The sequence below is a fragment of the Apteryx rowi genome, unplaced genomic scaffold (genome assembly GCF_003343035.1).
Source record: "Apteryx rowi isolate R43461 unplaced genomic scaffold, aptRow1 scaffold_474, whole genome shotgun sequence".
NCBI lineage: Eukaryota > Metazoa > Chordata > Aves > Apterygiformes > Apterygidae > Apteryx > Apteryx rowi.
In genome coordinates, this window is record NW_020450732.1 from 180,644 (window position 1) to 208,123 (window position 27,480).

A 27,480-nucleotide genomic window follows, 5' to 3' on the forward strand; every position below is an offset into this window, starting at 1 on the left:
AAATAAAAGGCAAAGGGTACTTGGAGATTCCTTAAAGCCTAGATAAAATATCTCTTTACATATGTTGAAAGCAAACTAGTTATCTCCAGAGCTCAGGAATACTTTTTAAAAGACTCATTGTTTCACCTGCTAAATTATATTTAATTAATTATACTCAAATTGTGGGGCAAGTGCTCCCCAGAATCTTCCTTATAATCCCAGTCTCTTGATCATCCTGACTGTGAAGCAGATGAAACTTCTTGTCCTGTCTGTTCACTCAGGTCTCCTTCCAGCCTACTCCAGTCTGATCCTGACAAGAAGTCTGAAAACATTGAGAGTGTGCACCGAGAGACACTTTATTCTTTTCAGTTTCATTTATGATTTTTTTTTTTTTGTTTAATTTGACTGCACAAATTGAGTGCTCCTTTTTAAAGATCTAGCTCTGCAGGAATTTTCTGCTACAACACTAATATATTCAACCCACAATACGTAACAATTCACTCATTTTCAAACCCCACTGCTAAGTCTTCAAAACAATAATGTTTTCCTAATTTTACATTTTTGCTTTTAGTAATATGCTTAAAATATACCTATCCAGCAGTGTGTGCAATAAAAATTCAATCTCATAAACACAGTACAGACTAGAAAATACTTTTCATCATAAGAAATCACTGCAGCTGAGAAATATATATTTCTCCACAAAACAGTAAATCAGACCACATCTGTGAGCTACTTACTTGTGTAAGTGAGCTGAAATCCTTGGTCAGTATCAGATCCATTGGTATTAAATTCTATCCACAAATGGTTAGAGGTGCTATTAAGGATAACTCCTACCATGTCATCTTTGGTGAAGGCTCCCAGAGAGCGGGAAGAACTGTCTTTCCCATCATACACCTGGTAGAAACAAAATCACAGTACAAAACTAGACATCAAATTTAAGTATTTGAAGTATTTTAGTTTATTTTCATAAAATACTTCCAAAGTTAGCTGTGTATTGTAAATGGTTTCTCAAAAATATTTCCACATAGTGGGGTACATATCACTTTAAAAATATCTTTCTTGGTTTTGCAGTTCAATGACATATAGAATATTTTACCACCCTTAAGGCTTTTTATAGTCTTTTTTTTTTTTTAGTTTTGTGAGCTTATCTGGAATACATTTATTATTTATACATGACTATCTTCAAAGATTTTATAACCTCAGATTACTTTTCATGACCCCAAAACCATGCCATTTCAGTCACAGGTGTCTCTTCTGAAATCATCACAGAAGCGGGGCTGGAGAGGGCAAACCCCATTCTACTCTGTTCTCTCCTGTCTGGAGATATCAAAGGCAGGTATTAAAGCCAATCTGTCACCTTTTATTTCAGACTCTGAGCCTGCAATAATCTTTTTTTACAGTCAGTTTTAATAAAGAAAGATATCATTTGATACGTCATCAAAGAGACGTGCAAGTCTATTTCCAAATTAAATGTTGAGATGTCATTTACTACGTTACCTTATTGAGAAATTTCAATGTAAGACAAAATCGACAATATTAACCTCTGTGATTTTTCAAATCCCTGAGCTAACACAAATGTGCTTTTGATTGTACACAAATACAAGAACTTAGAGAAATGACTTAGTATTACTGGGGGCTGGAAAATTCTTTTTGCTTATTTTAAAATTTTCACAGCTATAATGTCCCAAAATAGTCTTCTGTGCTTTTTTGTCAGAAAATGAATTTAGCAAGCTGATTTCTTATTTATGTTAAATAAATTACCTGTGTTTTTTCTTCGGAAAATAAGCATTTTTTAAGTGTGGTTTTTATTTCCAAAATGTGGATACTTGTACAAAAGCAAGTAACGAATCTGACCAATTGGTTTCTAATACACAGGAAAGGATGATTTACCCTGATATTCTTATATGGCCTAATGTGACYGTAGATATCTAGTGCAAAAGCCACAATCACACTAAAAATAGCTAATAACTACAACTTTCCTTTTTAAAATATTGAATATTTATGCTTAAGGTTTTGGTCATCATTTATGTTTCATACATTGTTAGCACACACTTTTAGACATCCAGCTGTGAAGGTGTTGTACTTTACTAAATGTTGTAGATATTCTTACTACCCTGATGATCAACAAGTTAGATAACAGTATCTCTCAAGATACATTCAGGTATAACTAAAACACCACTCACGACATAAAAATGAGGTGAGAAGAAGAACCATGTGAAAGGAGCAGTAAAAAAGAACTGATTATTTTTAACCGATGACTCTGGTCCCATAATTGCTGATGTTACAGACATAACTGGGTACATCTCTCTTCTAATGACTGAAACAGTGTCAGGGTACAAATTTAAGCACTGGAACTCAATTGTCTATACTGATAACTTCCTTGACTTGTCCCCGGCAAAGTTTCACTTTGGGCCAGGCAATATTTTCCCAAATAATTCTTGGGCACGGAATGGCAATGAGCATGGGCCAAGGACCATTCCCAATAGGCAGGCTGCACGCAATCACTGTGTTCTGGTATATGGAGGAGATCTGTCACATGTGACTGTCTCCAGAGCAAGAGGAGAGATGTGTGAGACACATTTAAAACACTAGTATAAACATAGTCACTATTAAGCCATCTATAGTGCATATTTTTAACTCATTTATGAGAACCACTCTGAAAATACAGTTCACATACTATAATTACCAAGTATACTTTTTCTGCCATAAAGAAATAACGAAGATAGTTTGCAAAATAGAGGCAAGATGTGGAACTGTATTCTGGTTTCACTGTTGGCTCTAGCAAATTTGCAGTGATTGCATGATGAAGATTTCACCCACAGTACTCAGACTATAGGATGATAAAACTTCAGGTGGCAGTTAAAACAGAGAGGTCAGGATTCTGAACTCTGAGTGACCGAGAAAGCGTAAGCTTTAAAATAATCAGATGACCCAGGTACTCAGTTTAGCCCTATGCCTCAAAATGGTAACTCTGTTTATATTTCTTTACCTGAATAATGATTTCTTTCCCCTCAATTCAAGTCCAAACTTTGCCACAGCTGCAAGAACCTTTGCTCACATGTGTAGTAACCTGCAAGTGCTCTCCTTGAAATCACTAGTCTTGATCATTACTCATGCACATAATCTTACTGATATCAGAAATTTTTGTAAATTGTCTGCTGTTTCTTGTGCACCACTTAACCTCAATATACAGCTGAATTTTACAATTACTACTTTGCCAGCAGTAAACCTGGTGGAATATATACAGTTGGAATTGTTTTTATATTTTAAAAACAAGTAAACAAACAAAAACAGGCTATTGTTAAATGTTTTCTCCCCCAGAACTAAAAACATTTACTGACTCAAAAACTTTTATTCTAAAAAAAAAAAAAATTAAGTATTTTTATTTTTCATCTTAATTACAATTTTTGCTCAGCTAGACTTATGGAACAGAAAAAAATATATATGTATACTAATATCCCAATCTTAAAATATGCATTTAAAAATTATAGCAATCTGTCATGGAAAGATTTTATCTCTCCATTGTTGAGTATAGAACCTCAAAGGTGGCTTGTTAAAAAATTTAGCCTCTAAAAATGATATACCTAATGCACTTAAAGTTGGACATTCACTAAAAGCACTGTTCACTTATCTTCAACAGCTGCAATCAGCACAGAGTGTTTAGCTGTGCATAAACAGATTGTAACAAAGAGGATCCAGTAGCAAACTGAGCTGTACTTGAGAGAATGAGCAGATCCTGAAACCAAAACTCTTCTGATTATGTTGAAACCAAAAACATTATATGGGGCTTGTCATGCTTTAACTATGTCTGGAGTATCCACGAAAGGAAGACAAACAAAAGACAAATACAGCTTTGTTTCTGTGAGATCAGAAATTATTTCATGAAGATTCAAGAGGCAGGCTTGTCTTAGAGCAAAAAGCCTGATGACTTTTTTGATCACCAAGGCACAGATAATTATGGGTCTTTGTGATGTTTGAGAAATCCTAGTTCTGGAAAACATAGATTAGGGTGAAATCCTGCACTCCCACTTGCTGTCTAACAGCTTGAAATGAACAAAATCTGTCTCCCACAGTGTTCAGAGTCCCTATAGCTACAGAGAGGTGAATGTAATGATCTAGGCACCAACTGCAGGGAGAGATGGCTTTGCTGCAAAGTTCTAAATATCTTGCTTTATACTATAACCGATGTAAAATATTTTGATAGCATTTCTTGTCAGTATAAGAATATAGCATCCTGAGCTGCACAACGACTGCAACCATATTTGAGGGTTATTAGCTCCAGATTGTGTATAACCTGTTCTAACCCTCATTGTTCTAAAACTTTGTCAGGTAGCCTTCCAAACAAAGGTCCTAGAAGACAGCTGAAATTAACAGCAACACTGGGCAAGTGACCATAAAAACAGATAGAAAATGAAAAGCTAGATTTTCAAGCTAGGCAAACGTAAATAAAAGGAAAAATAAGATTAGGAGTTAGAAGTGGCACATCTGGAACACTAAAGCTATGTTTATGCCTGTCAATTAAACAGGTCCAGGGTAGGAGTAAGGGCACCAGAGCTCGATTGTCTACACGATATTTATTGTTAGAACATGCCTGGCACACATTTGATGTGGGCGTACTAACACTCTCACAAGTCTTTTCTGAGAAGGTCTCTTGAGAGAGACTTCCTGTACATCTTCCTGACATCGCTATGCATCTTCCTGCACATATTCCTAAGACTTTAGGTTAAATTCTCAGAGAATTCTTACAGATCTCTCTTCAAACAAATAGTGATATTATACATTTCTGAGATGTTATATATCTTTCCTGCAAAAACAAAGATATCAGGTGTGAAGGTGTCCTATATTAAACCTTAATGCATCCCATTCAAGCTGCTTGCAAAGCAAAGTGTTGGGGCTTTCTTCTGTGCAAACACAAACACATCTGGTGTTTATATGGTATCTTGCTCACATTTAGGGTGCAGATACGAAAGTAAAAATGATTTTGATACCTGCAGCTCTGCCCAAGGTGTGGGGGAGAGTGTTTCTGGAGTGGTGTGACAAACGTGTATGCTTTTGGAAAGTGTCTTAACCCAGTTGCTCAGGCTGTAGGTCTTGCCAGAGACTGTCTTTTTCACATGCTCAGATCTCCTTCCCATGCATATCAGGAAAGAAAAGGGAAGAAGGAAAAGAAAGAGAGTAGATGGTATGTATTTGCCTAAAATAGGATATAACCAGAGCAAGCAATGACAGTTCAGACACATTTCTGAACCACTTTAGGGAATAAGAGAAACAAAATAGAGTGTTCCCTGAGAATGAAATCACCCTTCCTGCTGAAAAATGAGGCACTGTAGTTCATAAGGTATTTCTCTTTTTCCTAATTGATATAAAAAAGGCTAATTTCTTCCAAAAAAAAGGAAAAATAAAATGGAAAAGGAATACAGCAGAGACCTCTGAGAAATCACTGAGGAAGACATATTTGCAATCCTGTATGAGGGAACAACTAACACTCCAAATGTGCACAAACAAAATTGACAGTTAGTCCTCAAGATGATGCAGTATTAGCATATCCTTGAAATATGAGTGTTGGAAGAGCCATTATCTTGCCTCTTTATAAAGACTTTGTAGTACCAATTTCTTGAGTCTTCTGTATAGTTCTGGTCTSTGTCTGTCTTGAAGAGCACAGTGAAGTTATGGAAAGTACAGACAAGGGCAATGATTTCAGAGCATTTGTCTTAGAAGCAGAGAGTAAGTTTGGACAGCAGAAGGCCGAGCAGGCATATGACCGAGGTTTACAAAATCATGAAGGCATTAGAGAACGTGAATGCAAAACTATTCACCAAATCCGGCATTGTTAGAGCAAAGGGGTACACTGATGAAACTTTCTGATGCTGATTTCAAAGGGATAAAAGAAAGTACAACTTTACACAATAGGGGATGAACTTCCAGGCTTTGTTGTCACAGTGGAGGGAGATAGTGCCAACTGATTTAAAGGACTAACAAATTCAAAGACAACAGGTTCATAACAGACAATGAAGAGAATAAGCAGCAAAGTGTTGTCTAACTTAATCCAACAGCTATGAATGCTGGGGGAGCATAAGGGGAATGGAGCGGCCAGGCTTGTATGTTTTCCCTAAATAATACCTCCTATTACCATTAGCAGAAATAGAACACTGTTAAATGGAACACTTGATCTGACCCAACAAGGTATTTCTTATGTTCCTGAGATAACTGGCATCATTTTGAGAAACAAACATTCTTTTTCTAGATGGCTTTCTATGCTAGGTTATTGGAGTATTCTCTGCTTTCAGCTAGCATATTTTAAACTATCACAAAATGCCTCTTTTTTAGTGGTAATCAAACGGTATCTCCTTATGCTGCATGGCAAGACTAGAAAGAGCATTTCAGTCAGTCTAGAAGAATATGTTCCATAAAATAACTAGAGAAATCAGAGGCTGAATGGATAAGTTTATATAATCTGAATACTAGAAGTATCTTAGCCGGACTATCACTAACATAACCAAAGCCAGGACATAACTTCAAGCATTAAAATTTAGTTGCCCACACTGTTTAACCCCCAGCACATTTTGAGTCAAGATTTTGGCCTAGGCCAATTGGCAGTCTTCCAGATGATGCCTGGGTAAGATTTGGGGGCTTGCATAGGTCRAGAGCTGGTTCCAATGGAACCATCCTGTTTTGGGAGCGGAGAAGGAACAGAGTACATTTTTATAAATACAAGTTATGGAGAGGCTGTAGGGGAAGAGAGTTTAATTGTATAAATTCAAGCTGTGCTGTGTCATTTGCCTTCAGAAACAGAGAATAGGCCTTGTAGAACGGACATAGCCATAGTTTTGCCTCTGTTTCCTTAGGATCCTCAGCAGTAATGTGACAATTTGTAAGTGTAGATGCTTACAGATCTGTAAAAAGAAGAAAGAATCTAACAGATTGCTTGGAACAACTTTCTCTCAAGCAAATCTTTCTCACATCTCCAGGGAAGAGCTCTAAGTATGCTTGCCATCCATATGAAAGGTTCCAAATGATAATTGAGTTTCTTGAATGTTTGTTCACAATTTTTTAAGAATTTCCTCTTCAGATAGTCTGTTAAATTATTTATAAACTTAGTATGTGCAAAGCTATTGGGAGACTTATGTACAGTATCCAAACAGCTCAGTGAGCAGTTAAGTTCTTTGCTGTCTACTGCATCTATTCATATTGAAAAGAATTTGGGGGATCTGCACTGTCAAACCTTGGAACACGGGAGCAATAGACATTATTGACCATATGGTTTCCCCACTTACTCAATTCTCTTCGCTCTGGAAGAAAAAGCACGAGCCAAGTTCTTGCAGTGATTCATTCAAGGTGCCCACTCAAGCATGGAAGAATTCATTTTGAATGATTTTGTTGATAAAGATGGAGAAAATGCTACTCTTCTGAATGTAACATTCTAACAGTGTTGGAGATTCCTAAGGTTTTGCTTATTTCATGGTCAAATCCAGTTTGTACTTATTAAAAAGAACAAGTTTATCAGCAAAGATACAAATTCCCATATTAGTAAAGCCAGTACTTAAAGGGCAGCTCCCTTTTTTCTTTTTTTCTTTTTTTTYCCTCTCTCTTCTTCCTTATATCTCTCAGTGCATTGTACTTCACAGGAAAAGTGTAAGTTCAAATTATCACACTCTTATTTACATAAGGAGACTCTCAAAATGGAAAAATGGATAAAAGTATGGCAAACAATATTTGCTTCATAATAATAATATATTTGAAATTACTTATGGAAAGCATTCAGTGCAAATAAAAATAGCAAAATCAGGTTAGAAATGTAGACAGTAATTTCTAACACATTAAAATGGGTTGCTATGAAGTTCCCAGACAGCAAGTTGCTGACTGAATTCTGACTTATTTGATGATTCCAAGTGGTAATTAACACTGAAAAATTACCAAAAAAAAAAGTTAGAGAGTAATTTAATGCACGTTCAACACTTCAGACGAATTTCATGATTTTCATTACATACAMAAAATGCAGCAGCAATTATTTAAAAAATATATAGGCATACTGTAAATAAGCATACATTACATGTTCAAAATCTTTATATATTAAGGATGTGTTTCAAAGGTTATCTCCAAAGTAAGAGTAAAAGAAGGCAAACCATCTTCCGTAATTACATTTTGAGTCATTATTACAATGCTGTAGGTTAGCTGGCTTCCTTCTTTTCAAATGAGTAAATGAGTTACTTTGAAACAAAATTACCACTGCTGCAAAAGACAAAGTAAGAAACTAAAAATGTTTCAAAAATGTGCCATACGCAATTAGAAACTGTCCTTTTAAAAATAATTACAACACTACATTTATAATATTACTGTGAACAGAAAATCATACAGACACTTGTAACTCCCAACATAATAGTTTCACATTTTAGGTTTTCTTTTTAGATTGTATCTGAGTGTAAATAGTTGAGAGGCACTACAGAGGCAAGCGTGGGACTCTGGATGGTGCAGCCCATACAAGAGGGGTTTGCTCTGGGATGCTCCCCGAGAGTTAACAAACCCCGGGTGCACCATGGCCGGAGCAGCCACACTGTGGGGTTGCTGCAGCCTGGGGGCGCACCCTCTAACGACCCCATCACTGACAAGTCCAGACAAAGGGGAAGTGACACCGCAGACCCACACCATAGACACCTCGCAGCTGTGGAGCCATTCCCCACAGAACAACCTGTTAATGGGCACGTTGCTACCAACCTGAGCAGTGTTGTGGGCTGAGCACTAGGTCACCTGTTGATGTGGGTGCTGCTGTTGACTGAGGCCACAGGGCCTTTGTATAGCTGTGGGCTGGCATTGTTTTGACTGGGTATAAAAGAGAGTAAGCCACGTGCATTTGTTGTGGACTTGGACCCATGGTCAGCAGGCCTGCGACTTGAGGACCCACTGGTCAGTGAGGATGCCCCGGTGTCAGCAGTKTGGTGAGGAAAAACCAGGGAAAACTATACTGGAGGGATGGCCCATAAGGGACAAGAACAGCTGCTGTACTGTGCACCCACTGCTTGGAAATCTGGGGAAGACTATACCGGAGGGGTGGCCCTCAAGGAAGGGGCAAGAGCAGTTGTTGTACTGTGCACCCATGATTGAAATGTAGAGCTCTGATATGTATATATATTTTCAGTTCTGTTATATTTCTAGCTTTGCTGTAGTTAGCTTTGTTATAACYTCTTAGCTCTATTAAATTCTCACACTTGACAAATGATGATCTCTCGAGTTCAGTACAACTAATCACGGAATCTGAAAGAATCCCGGACACCCCTCTAGTGGCACATCACAGTAGTTTAATATTTCCATAAATACCATTGCACTCTTAATGTCATATCACTCAGTGTTATATTTTCTTTGAATCTGGTATAAAGAAAAGTGATGCTAGAATTTAAATTCTGTGTGAGAAAGTGAAATGAAGATAAAAAGAATTAGTGTTAAAATGAGTTGTCCACACATATGAGTGTTGAAGATGGTAGAAACTGAAACAATTTTCTTTTTACCTTAACAATATCTCCCTCACGCAGCTGAAAGCTCCTGGCTCTCAGACGGATTCCTTTTCCAGCCTCTGTTTCAATTTTATAGATACATTCATGGTTGTTGTCATAATTAGATGGAAAATTTGGAGACAGCAGTGTTCCTTCGTTTCCAGAGACAGTTGCTCCACATTCAGCTACAGAAAATAGACACATTAAAAAAAAAAAAAAAAGTGAATTATCCATTTCAAGAAAAAAAAGGTTATTTTCAGTAATATTTACACTCTATGAAAACCCTAAAGTGCTAGTGGCTGTCTAGGAAAAGTATGTTTCTTTTGGACTTCATCTTTTGGACAAACTCCTAAAAAACCCTGCAAAGTTGCTATCTCCAGCATTTCACTGGATATATTTATTATATGTTTTGTTTTTATACTGAAGAAAACTTGGGTCCTTTTATCTAGTCCCCTTTCCCTCCATTTTATTCCTTGGTCCTACAATCAGACTAACCTGTAATGTGGGTTAGTCTGATTCCATAAAAACTGGAAGTTTTGTTGAAACATAGTTATTGTGGTAGCATATCAAACAAATGTAACATTGCTTGCACTTAATCCCCTGCTCAGCTTTACAAATAAATATTAGAAAAAACAGGGAATTAACTGCTGATATTAAAGTATCTGGCAATAAATCGAGAGTACTCAATTTTTTTTTTCCCACCCACCAGGAATAAAAAACAAAACCAAGAATCTATTGACATCTGTCAGGGCCAAGCAGACAGCTCCAGATAAAAGAGTAGATAAGTCTTTTTCGCAGCCATCTAGAATGAGAACTTATAGACACTGTCAGCAGTAGAGGTTTTTGTCATTACTCCCTCGTAAAGAAAAGGATAGAGTATAAAGAAAAGTGGCATGTTCCAGCCTGTGGACTCAGTTTGCTTTCTGAATAAAGACTAAAAATGTGTAATATAAATTTCAGTATGCAAACAGAAAACATCCAAAGGGATAGAAAAGAAAACTGGCATCCTGTTCAAGCAAACATTTGAGATACTTAAAAAAGAGTTAAAAACACCAAATGAAACATAAAATACTAATATTTATCTACAATCTTTTTTTTTTTTTTTAATACAGACACGCTTGACTGGTATTTAGGTCTCATTGTTCAGCCTAAAGATAAAATGTATTGTTGCATCCAGATTTTTACCTGAACATCATTCAGAGTTCATTCAGAGCTTGACATAAAGATAAAACAATTAAAATAATAATAATAAAGAAATGCAAAATCCTAAAAGAACAGGGGTTTTTTTTATAGCAAGGCTACTGGTTTAAAAGTTTGGGTTCTTCTCTCTTCTCTTCTCTCTTCTCTTCCCTTTCTTTTCTGTATATGTTAAATAGACCAGGACTAGGACTCCAAGGACATTAAAATATTCATTCTTGGAAGTGTATGTGTGGGGGGGGGGAAGGGGGGAGGGATTTACAATTTTAATAAACCTGATTATGGTTTATCAGATACATGTATAAGGAACCACTTTGAAAATGTATTCTTTAGAGGCACCAGAAAATAATTCATGTAAATATCTTCAGGGAGAAATGCATGTTTTATATTTATATAGAAATAATCTAAAAATATTGAGTTTAAATTTCAGAGGCCTTGACAGGCATTATCAAAATTATGTGTTTCTTGCTTTTGAAAAGACTAAAGAACATTGACTTTTTTTGTATTTTAGATTTACCTCCTATAATTAATTCAGTAAAATTCAAGAAAGAAATAAGGAAGGAGAGGGAGGGAAGGAAGGGAGGGATAGGAGGGTGGGAAGGAAGAGGAGAAGGAAGGAGGGAAGGAGGGAAGGACAGATGGACGGACAGAGGGAGGGAAGGAAGGAAGGAAGGAAGGATAAAATATAAATATTTCTATGTTCCCTTAGGCTGTAGTTGTGTCTTATTATCTACCTTCTTCAAAAATCTAAAATGCAGAGGCTGAAGAAGCAAAGAAAAAAATGTCTTTTTTTTCTTTACATAATGTTCCTAGAGTATTCTACACCTTGTTTCAGTGACTGAATGCAAACCACTAAGACATACACACCACCAACAGGTATCATAAACAATTCAGACAAAACCCATGAATAATATTCTCTGTGTCATAACACAAAATTAAATTAAGTTCAAGGAAGATAACCAATGGCAAAAATATTAAATATGATTCTCAATTAGAAAAATAAAATATAGAGAATTTATACTGTTTTCAAAAGGTACAAATAATTATCTTCATAATAGAAAAAGTATACAATGAGAYTTCCTGCATCTGGAATTGGACAAACTTCCTGTTTTAGGAGTCTATCAAAAGATCAAAACTATGACAACTGAAATCTGCAAATAACATACTGATGTATAAGATCACAGATGAACACGGTTACAAAGATCAGGTTAATATGTTAACATCCTTCTAAAGTGTAACGCATTCAGGAAAAAGCAGTCATTCTTTCTGTTATGTAAAATTAGTTACTTACTAAAATTCAATTACATTGCAAAATTCTTCTAAACCAAGTCTGCACTCTTATACCTCCAACCCATCCCATCGAATCACATTCTGTTTTCAGTGCATACTATCCTTTCTCAAATATCTTGCAAACATTTGACAGCTATGCAATGTTTGGGGAAAATCCTTCCCTTCTTTACCATACCAAAAGTTGTTCCTGACCTCTGATCAGTGATGTTTCCCAGCTCATCTCATATCTGTGCCAGTGAATCACTGGCACAAACAGCCCCCAGAAGGAAGCTTCCAAAGAAGAGCAAGCTCTTCTTTGTCAACTTCCCTTCCTCAATAGGAAAATTATCCAAAAGATGTGACAGTTCAAGTTAAGGTTTTCTTGCCACTTTCCACTACTGTTAAGATATTAAAGTAAGGTCAATTTTGATTGGCTTCCCCAATTTCTTTGCCTGGAGGAGATTTAGGTGACTTTTTTTTCAGTGAAATGCTAGCCCCATCCGTGGAAAGACTTCTTTCTATCCAGGCCATGAAAGCTTTTGGAGATGTGATGTCTTAATTCCTGAAATCTCTTTTTCACTTATGATCAATCACCATAAAGATCATCTAGAACCTCAGAAGAGAAGCCATGAACAGCAGTATGTAGAGCCTGTGCTAGGCAGTAGGAAGAGCTTTAGGCACTCAAATGGCCTCTGGGCCCAAATATTTTACACAGCAGTACCGAAAATGTCATGATTTTTTTCTGTTGAAATATCTGCAGTAGATCCTTTACCTACAGTAGTGTAGTAACTAACACATGAAGCCATAATGYGTGACATCTAAATTCAACTCATTCCTCTGCCTCTGGCAATTTAAAAATGCATCTTCTACAACTTCTGCTTCATATAAATGGATTAGAAAACCAGTTAGTCACAAAGTGAGCAAATGTGGACTAACCTCTTTAGCATAATGAGTATGGCATTACACAGAGGAAAGAAGACCACTTCTTCAAGGAAATTCATACATTAAACATTTGGGAAATAAAATTCTGAAATAACCCATGAATCAACATTCATTGTTGCAATGTGACTACTGAACAACTAGATTAGAAAAATACGTTCATATACCCTTCCCTTTCCATTGCCTCCAATAAGTCTTTAATTGTTTATGCAAAATGAAACAACAGTCTTTAGCCACATGGGCCAGGCCATTCTGCTAGGAGATATCAAATATAGTTTAAAATCCTTTTTACAGAAATGAGGGGAATGAAGCCAGATCTCTTGAAAACTATGAAGTTTTGCTTAAGGGACTGATATGGCTCATCCAACTACTGTACTTGAAAAATAAAAAAAACCTCACAATCTCCACTGAAAGATTTCATGCAACCTTCCTTATCTAGTACATGTTCTCTGAGTAACTACTGATTTTACTACCAGAAGTAATATAGACAAATCCTATCAGATGATCTTGAAAGAACTCTTTAGTCCTTGGCTACAGAGGACTTTTTCTCTTTCATGCCATTACATCACTTCAACACCTTCCAGATTCCTGCAGAGTTGCAGGGAACTGCCCTCACCTTAGGCATATAGATAAAAGAGATAAGATTTCTGGATGCCTCATGTCCCTATACATGAGAACCTTCATTTCTGCTTGTATTTATTAAATAAAATTTATTGAATATCAAGCATGTGCACCTCTCCTATAAAAATCAAGTATATCAGCATTAGCATCTATATGCCTCCCAATTCTGCAAGCATTGAAAAATACAGAATTTGCCATGAGAAATAATGCTTATCGATCTTCAAGTAATTATTATTGATATTCTGTTACCATACTTTGAACCACAACCTTAGCTTGTAGAAATTTTTGCGAATTTAAGTGAGTAGATACATGAGCATATACTATCACTTATATCCACTGGATGTGCTGTATGCAAATAGCACTTTCAGGACTTGGCCATTTAATTGTAGTCTTTAAAGGAAGGGAATGTATTTCATATTGCTCTTTTTCAGATTATGCTATATGTTTAGATGAGTAGAATAATAGTAATGCAGGTATAATTTAATAACTTAAAATCTGCATCTATTTAAATTAAAATTTTCTAGATAAATAAACATAGCACTTATGTATTATGATGTAATACAGATCCCTCCTTGAGTTTTTCCCTCTTTTCCTTTGATTCTGTGACAGTTTATTTGATTTTTCAAGATGCAACATAAATTGATTCAAAGTTTATAGTATACTATCATCAATGTGGTCAGTGGTACTCCAATCAGTTCACTAACCTAAACAGACAAGATGTAACTATCATTTGCATTCTTCTCAATTTACTCAGGTATTTTAAATATATTTTGGAGCAATAACCAAGAAATGGGTAATCCAACAGATTGTTTCAAAAGAAAACGTGTAAAAGTCTGTCCTGAGGGGAACATATATGTGTGTGTGTGTGTGTGTGTGTGTATATATATATATATATATAAAATGTATGTATATGTGTATATATGTGTATATAAAACCCAGTAGGGAATTTTATCTGAAGAAAGCAACAGTTTACACTACTTCCTTAGAATTCAAAAGAAATCAAAGAAAGCTTCCATTCAAAAGGATAGGACAGACTCATCTTTGAGATATACTCTAGGAAGGACACAGTGGGATTCTGGTAACTTGTCCACAATTGTTTTGAGACTGAGGGGGGGAGAAGAAAGAAAAGCATGTTCTCCCAGAAGTAACATGAAATAGAGACTACTCTGTTCTGACAAGACCTATCAAATWAGAAGTTTTATGTTATTTTGATAACTTTTAAAACTTTGTTAGAAGATCACTGGAGATGATTAATAGGACATAGACTATAAATAAAAAGGGAGGATGATTTTAATATGAAACTTTATTTAGACTGTAAAATAATCATACTTTAAACACTGTGCAAGAGTACTAAAAAGACTCACATGTTCAATCTATCCCAGCCAATCTAGTCCTTAATTTGAATTGGAATTACAAAAGAATCATTTAGACATGAAACAAATAAGTATGTATCAGTATTTTCACCACAAACCACTAGATTTTAAGTGTCTGTAACTTAAAAACAGGGAACACCTTTTGATGAGCTTAGTGAACATCTGAGCATCCTCAGGTGAGGATGAGAAGTAAGGGATAGTGACCTCCTTTAAGGATACCTCCTTATTTATGCAGCAAAATTGTGCTGTCATTTTAATGCATGCTAATTTAATGTAGCTAATTTAAATGAAAATGTGCTTGTAGCGCTACAAGTATTTGTTTGCCCTTTTCTTTCTAAGCAAAGAATAAATTCTCTACACTAAACTTCCAAACTCTCTCTACACAGTCGATTGTAAGTATTACAGAATCTACTGCCATCATGTCTCAATGGTTTGTTATATAGATTAATCTAGCATGTACTAAAAATAATTTTGCTCTGCAAATGTCAGCTTTTTATATGGTTCTAGTTCAGAGTCTTCAAGCTTCAAGTCTGTCAAACTATGGAAGACTGCCAAACCCTTGTATCTAAAATGCAAGGCCACTTATATTCATCTCCTTTACAAAACAAAACAAACAAACAAAAAAACACGACATGGTACTGGGTATACATTTCAAAAGGAGACAAGAAGATAAAAGCAGATTAACCTAACTCTATTACAGCTTTTGAACTTTGTGGGGTTTCTAAAGTTATTTTTATTTATTTATTGTGAAATCAAAAGGGCAATAAAGAACAATGTATCTACCTGAGAATTATCCCAGAGTATTGTGGAAAACAGCTATGTAACAATTCCCTCAAAGCAAACAGCATTTACTTATTGAGTGTATACTACCTATATCCAGAGGGAAAAGGTTTTAGAGAAGAAACTATATGCTTTATTTTTACTACAGCGTCTGAATAGTCTCTTGTAACCTTGCTGAGGGCTGCAGCAAACTGGAAAATGCTACCTTATTAAACCGTTCTTTTTTTCCATTGTAGTGAGAGCAATCTGTCTGAAACAGATACTTGACTCCATTCTTTGTTCTTTTGTTTAAAAAAGTCACTTAAATTTTATTTACATAAGTAGGTTTTTTTTCTTTCTTTTCATTCTCTCACTTTAAATTGGATAAAAGGAAACTGTAGAAGGTAGATCTTTTGAAGATCATCAAACTCTTCCTGAATATGAAAACAGATTCTATAAAACAAGCAAAACTCAGGGATTCTTAAAATGCTTTGAAATACAGTTCATGTAAAAAATGTAACAATAACTTTGTTTAGTGGAAAAGTTTGCTCTATTACTTTTCTTCTAGRCATCTTGCTAAAAGGCTTGACAGGATCTTAAGAAGATCTCCAAAGCAGAGATGAAATAAAAGTCATATATTAGCAGTCTAAAGGCTTATTTGCACAAAGCTCTTTTACTGAATAGAGAACACCTTTGCTGTATTTACAAAATGGTGTAGGAGTTCACAAAACATGAGAACAATTTGAGCTCAGACTGTTGATAGGTTTTGTTTATCTTTCTATTGGGTAATATTGTCACCCAGTAGGATGGTAATGTGATACTATCACCAGGGCAAAAGGGATCATAAATGAAGCCGAATACAATATGCTCTGTGTTTTCACACAACAGCAAAATTGCCTGACAATGAGGTATAAAGATAACATCCCTACATTATTTATCTTTTCAAGATAAAACAACCTTAAAATGTAGAAAGAAGGCAAAAGGAAGACCTCAGGCAATTGTTCCTTCTGAATTTAGGTGATTAAGATAAAAGGTCTCATATCCAAATCACCCCTTCCGTTCATTYTGAAAATAGAATCAGAGTGCCCACTATGCACCAGCTGAAATCCATTAGTGTTTCCTGTCTATTCATTTTTTAAGTCTGAAATAGAGACAAGTAAAAAATGGAATTATTATACTGCTCTATATTTTGAAGATTCAGCTACATTGGGACTCAGGTACCAATTTAAATAAATCTTCATTTTTATGTCAAAGAATGACAGAGAAGGATTCAAGAAAGGTAAAGACCCTGCAGTCGTGTTTCTAAAAATGCAATGATATAAGATGAAGAAATTGAAAGATACAAGATGAAGAAACTTAAATTTTTAAAAATCCCATTAAATAACTTCAAGTAAGTTATATGAAATAGAAATCTAGTTAAAGATTTAACAACTTAAATATGACAGCAGTTAAATACAGCTTTCCCAAACACAGTGGATCCTGGATGCATACACATCCTTCACACTGCCTTAAGATGCAGAGATTCAAATGCTGATGCTATTGAAGATTTTCTGCTCATGAGCAGCTACACATAACTTAAATGAGAACTCTCTCTGCATAAAGGCTATTCAAAAATGAATAACAATTTTCAGACTTGGTTTGACTTCTCAAAGGGAAACTCAAATTGAAATTTTATGCTACAGAGAATTTAAAGAAAACAGTGAATGCCAAATCTTAAGGGTCTCAAGAAATCTCCAGTGCTATTCAGGCTAACAAGGTTCTCACATTTCAGTCTCCATGGAAATTAACTGCATGCTGCAACATGACAAATTATATTAAATATAATTGATAATTTTGCAGTGAAGAGTAGTAAACTATTAAAAAGAAACAACTTATTAGAAAGTGTCAGCAATTTATTTTAGCACCCTATCATTAACTATTCAYGTACTACTTACTATAACAATTGAACATGATAAATTAATGTTATATTAATATGAATATCAATGAACAATACCTCAGTGAAGATTTTGGTCAAATACAGTATTAATGTACTATTAAAAATCAAGTGCTGTGTAAAATTTAATGAAAGAGGAACACCATTCAGATTTGAAATGAAAATATTAAGTAGCTGTTTCTTTTCAGCTCTAGGCTTGAAGTTCGTCACAGCTTGTTTTAGGAACACTCTATAAAGATGAAATGGCTAATGGGGGACAGAGAAGTAATATAGGTAAAAAATACACTATTCATGACAAGTTTATTATACTGATGCATAATTCTTAGATCCTGTGCAATGCTTACACTTGAAAGTCTAGTTTGAATTGAATGAGTTACTGTACAGATAGTATTTTTCATGATATGTCCTAGACAAAGATTTATAACAGCTTCTTAAGGAGACAGTGAACAGGGAAAACACAGGCAAGTAGACAGAAGAAGCATGCAAATCAAGTATAAAAAAAAAAAGAAGAAATCTAAATTATGGCAAACTAGGAAAGGAGATTCGAAGAACTAACTCAAACTTTTCCTCTCGTTATCATGGGATGCCCTAGGGCCTAAATCCGAGAAGAGGAAATAAAAGTGTTTAGTTATTTGACTTTTTTGTGAACAGGAGGAAACAACCATCTCTAGTAATATGCACAGTTCTACAGCCACAATGTTGAGTAGAGAGGCTAAGTAAAAGCTATTCACATTAGCCAAGGTATTAATCAGTTAAAAGAAAATGACTATTAAATACAATCAAGTATTTTCATTTTCTTGTCTTATAATTTTCTCTTGATTCTGCAATTTTGCAATTAATGTGACAGAATATGATGGCATAAACTAAATTTATTGTTTTGTACCTAAACTTGTCTTACAGCAAAGCTGTATCTTCTGTGATCTGATAAACATATATTATTGTACTATACCTCTCTGAGAGTAACAAATCAAACAGGGTGAAGTGGCAATCTCTGAGATGTATTCTGCAAAGTGAGAAGGTTTCTATACTTGGACACTGTACCTTGCAATTCACTGCAGAGTTCCCTTCACTCTGATAGGTTTCTAYAGGACACCTTTCACAAGTATGAAGGAAGGAAAAAATGGCTCACCCTTTCAGCSTTTTATCCACATACCATAGCATACCATAAAAGAATGCCAAAACTAAAAGATTAATTTCCTCATTTGTTAGAAGATCACTGCAAATGATAATGCCAAATTTTAAAAAGCACTTAGTCACCTAGATGATTTAAGTGTACATCAGATCCAGCATTCAAAACTTCAATCTAAACTCCTTTCTTACCCCTCCTCTCCCCCAGCTCCTACTAAGCAGCCATCTATCTCTTGAAATGTGTATACTCACTGGGTATCTTCTGTTTCATRTCACATTTCTGCTTTTGCACATAGCCCATTTCCTGCAAGTATGAGAAGCTATTTGCCACTGGAATCCACTAATTAAACAGAACTGCATTTAACTTCTCTCTGTGCTGACAAAGCCATGCCAGTGTGCAGAAGGGAATATAAGATTCATGAAGCCAGGGGCAGCACTCTGCACTGTCACATGACAGTGAAACCTCAGGACTATGGCACTGAGATGGGAGAATGTGTATTTCTGTGCGTGGGGGAATATTTTATGGATTCTAGCTCTATTTCTAGTTTACTGCCTGACATCACATTCAATTTAAAAAATAAAAGTTATCCTGGAATTAGAACCCATAACAGGGGACTCCTTTTTGCATAAAGCACCCTAACTAGAGTTACACCCTCACTTACAGGAATGCTTTCTCTCTTAACCTTTGTGTCTTCCAATTCCTTTGTGAACTGCAGCACAACTTCAGTGTAGAGATGGGTGGAAAGTTCCCACCTAGTCTAGTTTAAAGCAAACTGAAAGGTCAGAAAATCATGATGAAAAGTATAGACTCGATTTGCTACATGACATCTAGGAAATCCACTTTAGACACAGTTTTCCTAGATGAGTTGTGTGGCTCCTGTAAAAAAGGCTGGTGAAGATGACATGATAGCAGTCAAAACCACTTTTCTGGAAGGACCTGATTATGATGGTGTCCCTTAGGTAGACCTTAGCCTCAGAATCAGAGACTTCAGCAGACTTAGTTGTTCCACTTCATTTCTGTATCCCAGTAATCACCAAGCTTCTGTGGTTGGCATAGTTTTGGGGATGTATAGAAGTGCATGACTGCCTAGGAGCATCACTCTTGGTTCTGTACACACTCTAGGGGGACCAGCTCACTAAAAGATGGGCTGTACACTCAGGAAACAGTAGTCAGCTGTGAAATGTAAATGACACTGTAATAGGTAGGAAAAAAAGAGTTGTTGGTTGAAGAAAAAAGTGAAAAGAATATGTACTCACACTCTTGGGCAGTTTTGTTCAAGCAGCCATAAAATAAGTATAAATATATACCTTTGCAACTATGTGAAAGTAAATAATAAAATGGGAATAAATTATATATTTGGAAGTAATGTCAATAAATCTTCATAACCATTATTAGTAATCAAATGAGTATTTTTGAAAACAATTGCACTTTTTGCTGGAAAACATTAGAATAATAATTGAAGCAATAATAACAACAAAACAAAGAATAATAATACCAACAACAGTGGAGAATTTTTGCCTTCAAGCATTGGCAAACCAGCACAGAAGACTTATCTTGAAAACTATCAAAAAAGAAATTCATAGCACACACAAAAAAAACTCCAAGAGAAACAAATTCTAGGAAAAAGATCCAATATATTTTGACTGTAATGGACTATAATTCTTTGGACAAACTGAATGGAAGCAGCACAGCATAACTACGTACAATTGGGCAGACGGACGATGGAATGACCTCCAATACAGTACAGCACAAAGAATAACTAAGACGTCAATGAATGAAGGAGGAAAGCAAGATTACTGTTTTCTGTTCCTAAACCTCAGCTAGACAAAAGATAATCAGAGGAAGCTTGTCTGTATTCCAATAGCTTGTTTTTACCCACATATAAGCCATACTAGCAAACTCAAAAAAAGTCTTTTTAAAGGATAATTAAATATTCAGAAATAAATTTTGGAAATTAAACTTACAACACATAAATATGCCAATTACAGTACTGTGCCAGATGGCAACATTAGGAGTCTTTACAGGTGACAAACTATCTCTCAGAATAGTACAAAACCAGATAGCTGTTTCAGTGCTCTCAAACCTAAAAATATGGGTTACTTTAGTGACTTTTTTTCTTCAAGACAGTGTGTATATTTATTTTCCTCGTATTCTTGTGCCAGCATTGCTAGGAGAATATTTTTACCTTATCATTATCTATAGGAATTTGCTCCTAACTCCCATTAATTCTGTGTGTTTTACACACAGTTACAAAAAAGCAGAGTGTTATTCTCTCAGTTCCCTTCAGTCATGAGTTCCCCTCAATTATACTAAATTTTGAGCGGAAGAATAAAAGAGAACACTGTGAATGTACATTTAGACAACATATTTCAAAGCACAGTTACATAAGGGCAGTCAGCCAATTTTTCTCCTTGAAAAGATTGGCCATGTCCTTCATACTGCGGGTGATTACAGACAGTACTTGCTATAGAACACTTCTTGGAGTGTTCTCAGAGTCCCTAGTTAAGCACAGACTGCAGGATAACTCTTCTGAATACAATCGTTGTCTCTAGAAAGATAGGAAATAGTTAGTACTTTCGTGTGAAAGACTGAAGCATCTCATCTGCAGACATCAACTACTAGCATATTTGACAGGGAAGTCATCATTGTTATTTGAGTCCTTCTGCATAAACTTTTACAGGAAATGAGATTTCTTTATGAATGACACACTAGCTTTCTGTTACACAACTGAATACAGAATACAAAATTCTCTGCGAAGTGATCAGCAGTCCCAATCTTTCTGCAGTGGGTATAAGAGGTGTGGAGGAAGGGGATCCTCCTGAAAAGCCACCTCATGCCAATATAAACTGACAGAACTCACCTAACAGCTAAGGTATGGAGAGTTGCTTTAACAGAAGAAATACAACTTTAACACAAAAAAAATAGGTTAATCTGCTGAAATGTGGGGAAATCACTCACCACCTTGGGTAATGAGTGTCATATTTTTTAAACGGCACAAGGGGGACCAGCCCTATGAGCCCGGATTTTCTCCAACCTTTTTAATTTAACAGTAAGGCTTTTTTCATAAGTAAGTTTAGTAATGAGCAGGTGATTGTAGGCACAAAGGGGGAGGGATCCAACTGGAGGCCACACTCAGAAACAGGGTCTTTAACCAGAGCGAATAAAGCTAGACTCATCAGATCTCTATTCATAATGACCTGAAAGAATACTGCATAGCCACTTGAGCTATGCAGGGCATAGCATGGCTGAGATAAACATTAAAATCATTGCAACTGAACCAATTACAGGGCCAGAAGGTAAGCAAGGCAGCTAAATTTGAAGGGGTCTCATCCTGAATGTGATGGAAATAATAATGAAAACAAATACTGCCATGTGCCCCAGAAGGACTAAAAAGTCCTTGTTGATATGTAAATGTTGGTGTGTACATACCTTGCACATGAATTTGGTCAGTGTCGAAATGACAGTGAGGAAGAAAGGATCTAGAGGCTATTGAATCCAGTAATGTACTTAAGAATTTGGGCCACTGAGTTGAGACTAGATTTGATTTCTAAACATGCACTCTAAAACCAACAGATTTCAGTTCAAGTGGGGTTTCTTCTCACTCTTTTGAGAAAGAAGTTGTTTTTGTCTGAACTATTCATTAAGGTAAGAGAATATCTTCACCCTTAACATCTTAGGTGCCATGACACAACAAACAGGACCTCTGTAAATGTTCTTGGTGTTGTGAAAAAATCACATGAAAGCAACTTTAACAGAAGGGCACTGAACGTGTCTCAGTTCCACTCAATTGCTTGGCAAAGAGCTTCTTTCCCCACATTTTCCCTGTATCAAAGTTATCTTCTAACTTTCCTTCTTAAAAGATCTCCTTTAATACTCTTTGATTTCCCGTATTTATAGCTTTACCTCCTTTTTTTGTTTCAGCACAAGGCTGGCTTTAAAAGAACCCCTTTTAGGGACTATTTTCTTATTGGACAACTCCCTTATTTGACTTGGAGGGCTGCAACCTCACTAACTGGAATTAAGAATTTAAGCAGACCAAAAGCTAAAATGGACAATCAGAAATACCTTTGGGTACACCTTTCCTCCAAATCAATGTGCTTCTTCATAGGTCTACCAGGCAAATATACCATCCCTCAGTCAAAGCCCAACTCATGCCTTGACATACTTGGCTCTAAGGAAGAACAGAGGTACCTGGGAACATTCCTATGTTATGGGCTATTTTTCTATATTGTTTAGAGTAGAAAAGATTATCATCTTCACTCTCTCTGAAACTTTCTGGCCCACACTGGCAACAAGAAGGGCTTGCTGAATACTGGATCCTCTGTCTTGGCACCACTCACTCTGTTAGAAAAAGGGATAAGCACCACACTGAGAGCATATACAAGTCTCAAGATCTTTGCTTCACACATCTTTCTTTGAGAACATTTACTTCTTCAGAATATTCTGCACAGTATCAGATGTGTGCCAAACCCGCCTTTCTGGATTCAGATGACTTGGAAGTGATTCCTGACTTTCTGTGTTATATCTATAGTCTGCTACTTTCTTAACAAAATTTTAGGGAAATTTTTGTATTTGAACCACTTCATAATCAAAATTCGCCTAAGAAGCCATCTCTTGATTGCTGGGAAGACGAAGCATATTAAAAAAAAAAAAAAGTTTCCTCTTCTGGATTCAGCCAATGTCATCAAAGGAAAAGGCACAAAAGCAAAGGTTTCTGGGCAGCTGAGGCCACTCTCATTGTACACTATTTATTTATTAATTTAAAACAGTGGTGCATATGCCCCAAGACCTTAAAGCTGCTGATGTATGGGTCACCGTGATCTTCCTCTGACCTGCTATAATCCCTATATGGATGTTCTGCAATTTGACATGGAGCTTGAGCAGTAACAGCCTTCCCCAGKGTCCTCCTTGTCCTTGAGAAAGCCCTGGTCCTCTTTCCAAGACAGCCTCCATAGGCAGCAGCAGACAATGCACTACAGCAAATACAGACTCACCATGACTATAAGCTTTTTTTCCTGGAACTCACAAAACAAGTTTTTTCTCTAGATCTTATTTTGGAGCCCTTCTCAGAACTATCCTACATTATTAGGTTCATAGACACAAATATTTATTGATAATGGAAGAATCTCTTCAAATGGAGAAAAATCCTTGAGTAACCCATGGTTAACCAGAGTCCTGCATGTATTAAAGGTACTATAAATAAAGTAAATGAAATAGTCTATTGCCTAAGAAAGAAGCCAATAGCAAGGTATCAGAAATCAGATGGCATTCATTTTTTTTTTCACTTAAGTATTTTTTATCTTTGTACATGAGACCTACCTTTGTGACGCTATATGAGGAATGACTAAATGGGTAATACTCAAAGAAGAGCAAAAGTAGAAGTATTAAAAGAGTTCGCAACTACTTAGCAAGATGTGTGGAACTACTTCTGTAAGTCTACAAACTGATAACTTTGTTTATTCCAAGTATGTTAGTACTGATCATTTTATGTATTTCCTATGCCTAAATATATAGGTCTGGATATTCCTTCTGAGTCAGAGAGAGTGCAAGCACAATACAAAATATACTACAATTGAACTTCTGACTGATGGAAATTGGTTCTGAAGACTAACCCAGGAAAAGAATCTTCAACATAACATACACAAAGAAGGAATGATTTAGTTCAATATTTATAGAAAGAAAAAACAATGAGAATGCACAGCATTGTAACACTATTTGTTTCAAAACTGAACTATGATTACATGGAAGATATATGTCCCCATTCCACGATTAAGAAAAAACAAACAAAAACACCTCCAAAAAACCTGTTGCTTACAGAGCTTTTCACCCCAAATCAGATAGATTATGTAACTACACAGAAAAGAGAAACATGTCTGAAGAGTACAGAAGAACTTGGATTCTGGGAGTGCTATGCATTCTTTAAATATCTCAGAGAAACCATCATATAGGCTTAAAAATTAATATGTACAGACATTATTATGAAAAGAAACACTAATTAAACCACACAAAAAATGAAAGTTTTTTGTCAGAAGGCAAAGTGCTCAGAGAATATAACAGACTGAGTTAAAAGGACTATTGAGATATATTAYTCTGGATAAATGCCAACTGTCTATACCTAATTTATAAAAAAAACTTTCTTGATCAATTAGGAATGGGGATCTGGTACATGGATTTAAGCAAAGATGTCTTCAAACCAGTCTACAAATGGATTCAAAACTGAACTTAATAAAAACAAAAATGAAATGTGAGTTCTCAGTTAATAAATTTGCTCTCTGTATGAATTACAGACTGATTGGGTATACATATGATTGGATCCATAACTCTAAATTATGCATGGGAAAAGATACAGGTGATCAAATTTGTGTCTGGCATGATAATTGGATACACTACCCTTATAATTTCATGGCTAATTCAATGCCTGATACTTAATTAAGTTAACTATTGATACTTAGGTAACCTTTGCAACAAGTCAGTCATATTATGGGGATTACTCTGCGAGCATTTTCAAGATATTGGTTATGAATCTCTCATTACAGTACATCATGTAGGAATGACTTTCTAAAAGCTAAAAACAGAAAAAAAAATGAAAAGACATATGACAACAATATAAGGTGACAGATTCCTACAAATCAATAGGCTTAAATATTGCTAACGGTTCAAAAAGTTTATKATAGCTGAACAAAAATGAATATGTGTGTTTGAATGGGACACAGAGAAGCCTTCCAGAGAGAAAAACAAGAACAAACAAACCAATCCCCCAAGAACAATTAACTTACTGAAGAGCCCATAGATCAAAGAAGGTACTAATTTTCATAGAAAATAGTATTTCCCTATTACTTAATGTACTTCAGACATGCACTTTGATTCCTCTTCAAAGAAAATTAAATTTACATCTGCTAAAAAGTACTGAGCAGAAATGTGGGTAAACAATTTCTTATTGAATTTGCATACTGAAAACAGTAACTCTTTGAGCCTTTTGTTTGAACATCTTGTTTAGATGAATGTTGGCTGCATGTAACTTCAAAATAAGTATTTCATAAACAATAATGGTTCAAAATTTATAATCAAATAAGACATGAATGAGATTAAGCAATATATTGACATATTCAAACATGAAAATGAAAATATAAAATAAAAATTTAGATTTTATGAAGTTAGGTTAACAAAATGGTAATTTTGAATAAAATCTTCAACACCAACTGTATATCTTATCATTTTAGCACAATTCTCAGAGTATAAAAATTCATAACAATTATTTGATCTTTCCAAGAATATAAACTGAGTCATATTTATTTAATTGTACTCACTAAATTTTCTCTTATTCCAACAAATGCCTCAAACCTTGTGTATAAAAATGTTAACTAAGGATTTTGGGAACAAACATATAACTTTTCAAATAAGTAATTCTACTTAAAAGGTATTGAAGAATATATCAGAATAAAAGAAATCTTACATAAAATGAGCACATTTCGTTAGTTTTTTTTTCCCTTAAGTTATTAAAGTGTATATAAAACCGGCAGAGGTTATACTTTTAACACATTTGTTGTCACCTTTAAATTAATTCTTTGTGATTTAAAAGATGTCAGTAAACAGTATTTTCATATTTTTCCACTGCTGTCACAACAGTTAGCATATATATTCACTCAGTGCATACTAAATACTTTTAAATATTTATTCGTTTCTTCCCAATGCAATTTATAGATTCTTTGGCACTTTCAGCAGATAGAATTCAAATAAAGAGGCAGCAATAGACATTTCTTTCTCCAGCAACCAGATGGGTCTTACAGAAGGGTGGACTACTGGGATCCCCCTTACACACTGCCTACCACACGGAAAGCTTTCCGGCATAACACACTAAGGTTTTGTGTTTCTTACAAGCATTTGCAAGGCTTGGTTATAAAGACAGGTCTGGAGTTTGTCTCAACCTTCGCCAGGGTGAAATCAAAAATGATTGCAATTTTGCCCCCACTCTGGGTAAACTGGAGCTTGATACTCTAAAGACAGGTTCTGCATATGTGGTATTAGCAGGGATTCTCCTTTGGGATGATTCAGAGGGGCACAAGAAATTCACTACTAAGGCTACCATTGAAAGTGTCTTTTGGGTGTCATATCTTCATTTAACTGTGTGTTTAGAATAATAAAAAAGAAATATTATAAAGCTTGGATATAATACTGAACTTGAAGATCAGTGATGCAGAGCCTTGAACAAATGGCTTTCAAATAAAATACAAGGGTTTCCCCACATCTATCTTCAGAATTGAAGCCTTTAAGGAAAAATTACTTCTTTGCAACTACTTATGACTAACTATCAATGATATAATCAAGAGGTTGTTTTTGCTAACTTTACACAAAAATAGTAGATAATCAGAATTAATTTATAACATTTTGCTTTTTAAAGTTTAATTTATTTTAATAGCCTGTGGCTAGAAGGAACTGTAATGATGACTTAGCCTTGTATAGAATTTCACCCAGAAATACTGGATTAAATTATATACTTTAGGAAAAAAAACATTTTTAGAAAAATTACCAAATTTTGTYTGAAAAACAATCAAACTAAACAATAAGGAATCCAGCAGTTCCCAAAACAACCGTTCAGAGGATTCACTAAATACATTTATCAGAAACTGCAATTGATTTGAAGGTTGAAATTTTATAACTGCTACCTGCAATCCCTGCATCTTCTCACACCTTTGTCAAGAAAGCCTAGGAAGTCCTCTCATAGCATACTATCTTTCTGTGTATTAATGCTACATGTAGTATCAATTCGCTTTTCACATTAGATCAGATTATAGAAAT

General features: G+C 35.3%; 1 protein-coding gene across 1 annotated transcript in view; it reads right to left on the bottom strand.

Annotated features, from left to right (window-relative positions):
- Nucleotides 1–27,480, bottom strand: part of LOC112972101 (CUB and sushi domain-containing protein 1) — a 579,349-nt gene that overhangs the window by 161,459 nt on the left and 390,410 nt on the right. The window contains exons 21-22 of the mRNA XM_026078182.1: nucleotides 9,480–9,649; nucleotides 717–873 (exon numbers count right to left, since the gene is read on the bottom strand). Coding sequence (XP_025933967.1) covers nucleotides 717–873; nucleotides 9,480–9,649 — 327 coding nt within the window. The remainder of the gene's footprint in view (nucleotides 1–716; nucleotides 874–9,479; nucleotides 9,650–27,480) is intronic.